The sequence below is a fragment of the Diadema antillarum genome, unplaced genomic scaffold (assembly GCF_040938485.1).
Source record: "Diadema antillarum isolate AM-2024a unplaced genomic scaffold, OU_Dant_1.0 seq00000447_RagTag, whole genome shotgun sequence".
Lineage (NCBI taxonomy): Eukaryota > Metazoa > Echinodermata > Echinoidea > Diadematoida > Diadematidae > Diadema > Diadema antillarum.
In genome coordinates, this window is record NW_027271421.1 from 263108 (window position 1) to 272263 (window position 9156).

General features: G+C 38.2%; 1 protein-coding gene across 1 annotated transcript in view; it reads right to left on the reverse strand.

Annotated features, from left to right (window-relative positions):
* The window catches only part of LOC139732768 (uncharacterized), a 29980-nt gene extending 25343 nt beyond the window's left edge, over positions 1 to 4637 (reverse strand). The window contains exon 1 of the mRNA XM_071643612.1: positions 3909 to 4637. Coding sequence (XP_071499713.1) covers positions 3909 to 3937 — 29 coding nt within the window. The 5' untranslated portion in view covers positions 3938 to 4637. The remainder of the gene's footprint in view (positions 1 to 3908) is intronic.
* Positions 4638 to 9156: the final 4519 nt, after the last annotated feature.

A 9156-nucleotide genomic window follows, 5' to 3' on the forward strand; every position in this document is an offset into this window, starting at 1 on the left:
TTTACACTCGTTTTTGCCAAAGTGGGCTAGCCCCACCGATAGTACGGTACTATCTGGCCCTGCAAAATAGCAGGGGTTAGCACCGCAATTGCGGTGCCAAGCGAGTGTAAACAGAATGAAAAAATAATCCTGGGCTAAGCGACGGAGACGAAGTCCGACCCTCACTGACCAATCAGAAACGAGGTAATCAAGTGCTGCCGGTGCGTGCGTGTACATGTACAGTACACAGCGTAATTATGAATATTCATGTGGTTTGGAAAGTCCGGAGCTAAGAAATACGAGTGTAAAAAGGTCAATTTTCTCCTTAGCCCGGGACAAGAGATAGTACGGGACTAATTGGCAAGTGTAAAAAGCTGAAAAAATTGGTACGGGACTAGCGATAGTCCTGGGTCAGAGAAAGTCCGGGGTTAAGAAACACAAGTGTAAAAAGCCCTTTACAGACCATTGCATAATATTGGAATATACAGGAGAGTCAACGATTATAAAAGAATTCTCAAATAGCACAAAACTCTCTCCAAGATTAACAAAAAAAGGATGTACATGTACACTCTGTTTTATGACAGAGAGAACATGCAATCACTTTATAAAATTTTTTGCAAATATTATCAGAAACTTTCTCATTCAAAGATATTACACATCACCTTCAGCAATCTGTGCTTGCAAGGTGATGCAGAGAACAGGTACGTGACAGACAGTATATAGAGAGGGAGAGAGAGAGAGCGAAAGGAAGATAAGACTTTGATATCAAAGTGAGAGTTGTTTTGCTGGAGAAGAATGAGCAACACACTGTAAATGGATCCACTACATCCTGTTCTCTTGATAACTTCCTCCAACCTTTAGCGAGTCAGATTTCAATCTTAAAGTTGAAGGATACCCTTGGCCACAATATTACCTCTGATTTCTACCTCCCCCCCCCAAAAAAAAAAATTAAAATAAATATATTATATACGATAATAATAATAATAATAACAACAACAACAACAGCAATAATAATAAAAATCATAATAATAATAATAATAATTATTATTATTATCATCATTATTTATCATTATTACTATTATTATTATCATTACTATTATCATCATAATTATTATCATTATTACTATTATTATTATCATTATTATTATCATCATAATTATTATCATTATTATGTGGAATTTATAAGGTGCTAAATATCACACTACAATATCTGTTAAGGCACTTTAAACATTCTCTCTCAAGGCAAAAAACAATATATAAAGTGACATGGATATGAGAGACTATTGAAAGATGATAATAAAGAGTCATTACAATCAAGAAATATTGTAAATATTGTCAGTATATCACCACACATGGTGTCTTGTGAGAAGAAAAGGGCCATCATTATCACATTATCACCATCCTGCATTAATAGCAATCCTTACTTACTTTGTTCATTAAACATCACTAATTTCAACCTGTCTTAAAAGTTACATAATAATCATGTTCAGACACACCCACCAAACTTCTCAGGGTGCTCCAAACCCATTTGCTCAGAATAACCAAAACTCACTGTTGTGTACATGAAATATATAATATTCACTTGTCTATTAGAAAAATGCGACTCTCTTGCCCAATCAGACAAGGGAGAAAATATTTTGCAATGACCTGCAGAGGAAGTAATTCTTTCATGCTTTACAAATTGATTATAATAGGAAAACATCATTCTTACTGATCTGTCACTTTGATATGATAGTTTTCAGGCAAAACAACTTGTTATTACCTTGGGGGAAAACCTATGCTTTCATATGACACAAATAGTGATCTGATTGTTTGCACCCTCACTGAACCCTGAAACCACTCAAGTTGCTAATGTATCACTGATAAGATGGTGCTAGACGAGGTCTCAACAGAGAATTAATAACTCGAATTATCATAATTCAGGACTATCATTATAGTTATACTTGAGGACGGCTTAGCATGAACAAACATTATGATGACACCGATGTACACTGGGATCATTCCATCTTGTGTCTGGTGAATGCATAATATTTGGTGTAAAAAAAGCATTATCATGTAGAACTTGTAGAACAAGTGTTCAAAGTGGCAGATATTCGGTACCTGTAACAGTTTGTTTTTTTCTTTGTTAAAGAGAGGGGAATTCCAGACCAGTTCGTCTGGAAAGAAAGAGCAAAATTTTACAAGCACAACAGTGGAAATTTGCTAATTTTCACAAATCAGTTCTAGAACAGTCAATATGAATATGGAAATGACCTCATAGTAGTCCACTGATTGTGTACAAATTGATGAAAATATATTATTCTTCTGCTATAGAAGCATAAAATGTGACGTTATTCCTTCAAGTATAACTGTTTTTAAACAACATCCACTCCTGAAATTACTAGATTTTATGTACAAACCATATGGCAAGTTGTGAGGCGACGACATCAGCAACTCACTCATGTCCATATTCATACTGACTGCTCAAGAACTGTTTTGTGAAAATTAGCACAACTTCATTCAATATCATAACTTTTATTACATTCATCCTTTGATGAAATTATCAGTGTTGTGCAGGTACAAACTGACTCTTTCTACCGAACAAACTTTCGGGTGGGTATGAAATTCCTCTTTAATCCTTTCCTGAAAAGACCAATCAGTGTTTAAGTTTATGGTGAAAGATGCTCTGTTGTACACTACATTCAGAATTTGCAAATGACTTCGGGGGGGGGGGGGGGGGGGGTGGGGGGGTGGCTGGGGCAAAGGTCATGAAAGCTTATCCATTAAGTGTCTGTCTGAGAACTTCTCACAAAGTATGAATGAAATGACAGCACACTGCTGATACCTTATATTACATTAGACAGGCAAAACACACAGGGGATGAAATGAACTTAGTATGATGCAAACTAGAGTGATGCTTGATATTACTATAAATGCAGAGCTTGAAAGAAGAAAGAGTTATGATGAAGAGGAAGTCTTTGAGGCTTTCTTAAGAGGAGAAATTGTTGAAATTTTCATTAAAATTATAGTTGTTCATGATTTTAATGAGCTTCCTATTTTTTTCTCTCTTTTCAGTCTCTGTCTTTGCATCTGGGTGTGAACATCTATTGAGCTGGGAGCCACAGGCACAAAACTTTGACTGCAGACAATGATTAGTAACATGGTTTTTGTCAGTAGGTAGAACTGTCCTTGACAAAGGCTAATTAAGAGCTGTATGACTCGCCATGTTTACGTAACATGATCTGCCTTTACTATGATACCGAACACTCATTTTCATCACGTGTAATGAGATACTGCACTACAGTGCACTCCTGTTATAACTCTATGATTATAATGAAATTCCGGAATACAACGAAGTAAACATTCAAGCCACAACATTATAAGCTCTATGTATTTTATTGTTTATTTGTTCAATTATAATGAAATTTTGATCTCTAAACGAAAGAAAACTGCCGGTCCTGAGGACTTCGTTATAACAGGAGTCCACTGTACTCGTTTTCAAGAGGTTTTTTTTTTCTTTTTTTTAATGAAGAGACAGGAATGTAGAGTGACAATGTTGGGCATCACATACTAACACACACTGATTGAACCATACAAGTCACATTTCTCTATGCACTACAGAGCACCTGTTCATTTCAACACATCATTCATATACCCATCATCAGAAACGTGATCTTGATTGTACTCTTAACATCATTAGATGAGAGGAAGGACATTGCCATGAGTACAGAGTAGTACCTTTTGGCTTCTATACTGAACATGATAAATACCTCATTCATGAAATCTGGCAACATCATGATTACCTTGGTTTGTGTTCTGCTGAAGCAATGAAATACAGATTAGTAGCATTTCAGCATGCCTCTGTTTTTACAAAATTGGAGATACATGGGCATGATATATACCAAGAAACTGATATATCATCAGAGCAAAATTATGTAACTATGACTTACATGGTGCAGAGGTTTTCTGGGAGACACATGGAAGAAGTTAGTGTGTGGATGGGAGATGCCTTGGAAATGTCATAGCTGCATCACCACTCTGCTGCAGTCCCTCACCACATGATCCATACCACACTGTCACACATAAACAAAATGGTCTCTACAACTTGTGTGTCTTCTTACTGACGTCTTCACTCTCTTGTCACGCTGTATTCCAATTATAAGATTCACAGAAGTTCATCTGGTATCATGTCATCTTGCAGGCGCTGCTGCAACAAACCTCCCTCATAATTCTGGCCCAGGAGAGTGGGTGAGTTCTCATGTCCTTCCCTGCCCTGGAGGATTAGGCCCAAGTGGTAGGAGGAGGAGGAGGAGGAGGCAGTGTACACCTCAGAGATGATTTCACATCCACGATGAATTCCTGTGTAGACAGGAAGTGTGAGGGAGGCTGTCATAAGAATAGATTGACCAGGCCGAGTCTTGAGAGCTCAAGATATTCATTCAGGCAAGCTACGGTGAGTCTGCTTGGCCAGGAATCATAACAGCCTCAGCAGACCCTCATGCAAACAACAGTGAGCCAGCGCTGCATAAAAGGAGCCAGCCAGCCTAGCAGATGACAAAGCGACGCACACACTGAGTTGCTGTACCCACATGCAAGCAAGTTAGCTGCATAACTCCCTACTTGGGCTCATGGGGCATGCTTGCCACTACGAAGGGCACAGGTAGAACCCATGCCAGTGAACCTCCGAACTAACTCACTGGCCTACCAGTTGTTGTTGTTGTTTTTTCCCATCTTCCCTTTTCTCTCTCTCCTTTCCATCTGTTTGTCCTCCACTCATCACCCACTCATACAGGATGTGAGTACACCTGGGGGAGAGAAGGACAGGCTTACCGAACCTCAATCACCGGTCTCATTTACATACAGATTAGGTCTCCTACAATAGGTCAGATCCTAGGCCTGAGCGCTCACACACAACACACACCAACACAGACACACACATACAGCTCTACACTTCCATTCTGTTGGGATACCACCTTATCACAAATGCACCCTCTTTTTCATTGATATCCACAGCACTGTATACATAGTGTGTATCACTGCATGCTGTTAGCACTCTCTGTGTGTAGCATCATAAGCCAAGACCTGTCATTGGTTGTGTATCTAATGCATAATTCATAAGCTACTTCCGGACCATCTCATTGGCTGGGTTGCAATGGATGGAGGAATCTCCCCCCCCCCCCTATGCTCCAACAAACTACACACACCATGTTCAACATGAGGCACATTGTGTGTGTATGTGGTTTTTTTTTTTTTAATATTCCACAGGGCTCAAAGATCAAGTGTTGTGAATTTACAGATCCTGTATGAAGAAAACCACATGTATTTTTTTTTTTAAAGAGGACGGAAGAAGTGAATACAGCTTATGCCTGTTAGGATTGCTGTGATCACCCTTGTTCCCTATTTATACAATGATGTCTATCAATTTACAATAAAAGTATATGAAGTTTCAGTTTCAAGAATCAACACAACACACTGCAAAGACCTATTCATCGTATGAATCATTTTCATGTCCATATCTTCATCTGCATTCAATTGGCTTAAGTCATAGAAAAAGAATCTGCCCTGCTTCATAATGAACCCAGTAATATTTAATCAATGTGATTCATTACCACAATTTGAAAAATAAAAATCTTGGCAGCAGGATGCTAATGATGATCCTTTGCTATGACATCTAAATAATCCAATCTAATCTTATTTAAACCCTAGCATACATTTGGTCACATAAAACGTTTCAATAAACATGGATGAATATCTCATTCTAAAAGTTTGATGACTCAATTCTAAGTTTCTTTTTTTTTTTCGTTTCCTTTAACTGGAAACCATGCAAACTGAAAGCCCCCCCAAAAAAATTCTAGAGACAATGCGTGCTGACGAAAGATCAGCAAAGATATGAGTAAATGGGTGTCCAAATATTAAATATATTTATTAAATTTATTTTGGCAGAGGCATGACTACAAAAGATATCAGTCTAAAAACAAACTCTGTGTCTAATGTTGAAACCGTTTGTGTTTTAAACATTATTTCTGCATGTTGTCTGCTTCTGAGTTTTGCAACGAGTCGTAAAAGGTGAATATCAAATACTAGGTGGCTCCTTCATCCACAAAACTGGTTAATTAGAAAATACACTTCCAAGCTGGTGATCTTGTATCAGTGTACATTAGTGGTGGCCACCATGGCCTGGTGGCCAGGTTGCCCAACGGCCAAGGGCCACCAGAAATACTGTAGATGTCAAGTCATCATTATCCATGAATTTGATTTGGTGGCCTAATTGGGCCACCAAAGATTTGTATGTAAATTTGTGTGTGTCTGTGTGTGTTTTCTAATCCAGAAAAGGAGAGAATACTGTGAAACACAATACTTTTGCAGCATGAAATTTTCACAAATGGGAGCCGACGGCCTTTTTCGCAGCATGAAATTTTCATGAGTTGCCTCTAACATTCAAAGCATATAGTATTGACAAAATCTTCAGCGTGCATTTTAATTTCGCGAAACTCGGCTCTCATGAAATTCGCGAAATCAAAATGCATGCGAACATTCCTCATTTTACAGTAACTTGTACCTCAGTGCTGATTACTGCATTCAGCTAGCTGCCATGGGACGGTTAGACAAATTTTATCTATCTATAAAAACTGGACGCAGATATACCCCTACATCAAATATGATAATTTCATGTATATGTGGTATCATGGAAAACCATGTTTATGCCTCAATTCAATATATTTATCAGACTAGGTAAACTTAGTCACAGATATTTGAAGCCCTGTATCATACCTGCTCATTCTTACATAATTATCATGATTTTCTGTTATTTGGATGTTTTTAATGTTAAACAATTTCATTTTAACATTTTTACTTCTCAGTCACAGGTTGCAGCTGAAGAATTTTCCCAAACCAATTTTCGTATGGTTATCTTGTTTGAAGTACCATTTTGATATCATAAAATGACTTTATTTTCTATGTTTTTTAAAATTCTTTTTCAGACCACCATGGTTCATTGTCAGGCCATCAAAAAAAAAAAAAAAAAAGGGGGGGGGGGAGGATTTGATGATTCTGGCGGCCCAAATGAGACCCCTCCGTGCCAGCAACAATGTCATAATATGAATAGATTCCGAGAGATAGTCATAATGTAGAGTTTGCAAACAATCTTGCCGTATATGTAGGACTATGATTTTACAAGGATTATACTTTCATATCATATAAAATTTGTCCATGCCAACACATCTCTATATGATTTACTGTGCATCAACCACGCAGTGGATGCCGTCTAACTTAGTGTCAACCTCACACTGCTCATTAATCAACTCAGCTATCCACACATTAAAGGTTAAGAAAAGTCTACGTGATAAAACGCACGTTTAGTATCTGCCATTTACATTACCTGCACATAGGCCTATACAAAGCAAATACACTAGTGACTTTACTCCTGCGTTCACTGTGGGTCTCGCATCATGGGGAAAGTCCCATACCGCAGTAGTTTCCCCTCCAGTCACAGTGTGGACGCTCGCAGAGACTTCTCCTAGTGTCCCCATAAATCTTGTTGGGTCCGGAGACAAAATTTGGTGGAAGGAGTGACCTTGGGCTTGTACTTGATAGTGATGGCCCAGCTGTATTCATCAAAAGTGCACACGCACAAATTTCGGTGTCAACTGGCAGGGCTCGCTCCAAAACCGTGACTGTCCCCGCTGTTCGGGGACAGTCCGGGACAGTCAAGATAGTAGTGAGGACAATCAGTCATAAAAAAGATAGTATCTCTCCCGACTGCCCTCATAACAAGGAAATTTGTGCGAACACAGGGCCAGTGGTATTCTGGGCACAGATAAACTCTGTTGACAAATTGAATAACATACAGTCAAGCCTGTCTACAGTGGCCATCCAAAGGAAATGACGGAAATGGCCACTATCAGACAGGTGGATACTATAGACAGGTCTGTGGCCATTTTGAATTTCAACACTTGCACTGTACAATAGCATAGGATACCACATGTTATCCTTTAAATAATGCCTCCGGCACCACTTCGTGGCGCAGGCATAAAAAACAGCAAATAAGTTTGCATTAACAGCTGTAATATGGGGAATTTTGGTACAATTTACTTCATTTTAAATTTTGTTTAGCCTACTTCTGTTCTTTTGATTGTTAAAATAATGTTTCTAGCCTGAGGAACTGGTTCATACCAGTTTTGCATGAATGGGGTTCATGAGCGAGTTTGAGGGGATTGATTATGTGCAAAGCTGACATAAAAAACAGACAATACCCAGACAAGTATTCTATTCTTGTTGTTCAAAGGGATTTTGATCACTAGTTAGCTGGCATTTTTGTAAAATTCTAAGATGTTTTAGTAGGAGCTGTCTTTGCTTTTGCAGCATCTAATGAGGGCAGCATTACTGAAGCAAAGATCTAGTCAAGTTAGTGATAAGATGGTTTTTCATGGTGAAGAGCTGTGTTTTCAATGGCCGCTTTAAGCAGATGGCTGCTACAGACAGGTGGCCACTAAGACAGGTTTGACTATGATAATGATATTACTACAGTGCTTATATTGCATATATCACTCCCGTATTGTCTCTTGCCCTAAAAGTAGAATAAATGTACTACTCAAGGAAAAACTAAAACTATTTCGCCCAGATTTAGGTGTAGCATTCAGGCTGTTTTTGTACTGAAGATGCTTATGAAATATGTGAATTGGTCTAAGTTTCACTATGAATTAAAGATACACGAGGAAACTTTAACTGTGGTGTGTACTTTTTACAGACATTTCTTACACCCTAAAAAACCCGCCATAAGTAACGCAGAGGGTTCATTGATTTTTATATTTTAATGTCAACTCTTAATTTGCTGAGTTTGTTTGTTTGTTTGTTTGATTTATTTCTGCATTCAGAGTTGTTGAGGAAATGAAAATCATATGGGGGCAACGAAAGTTTAGATGCACTTTGCAGCAGGATGTGTATACACACACACACACACACACACACACACACACACACATGCTTAATTGCCAACAGAACGTTTGATTGGCATGTGTGTGTAACAAGAGAAATTTTCATCTTGGTTTGTGACTAATATAACTTTGGACAGAATATAACACTATGACCTTGACTTTGATGGTATACATTACGTTTTTATGCTCTGGAGATACTGGTATACGTTTTCGATATTATGTTCTTCGGATTTTGATTTGATATTTAGGTCACAGTATTAGCTAC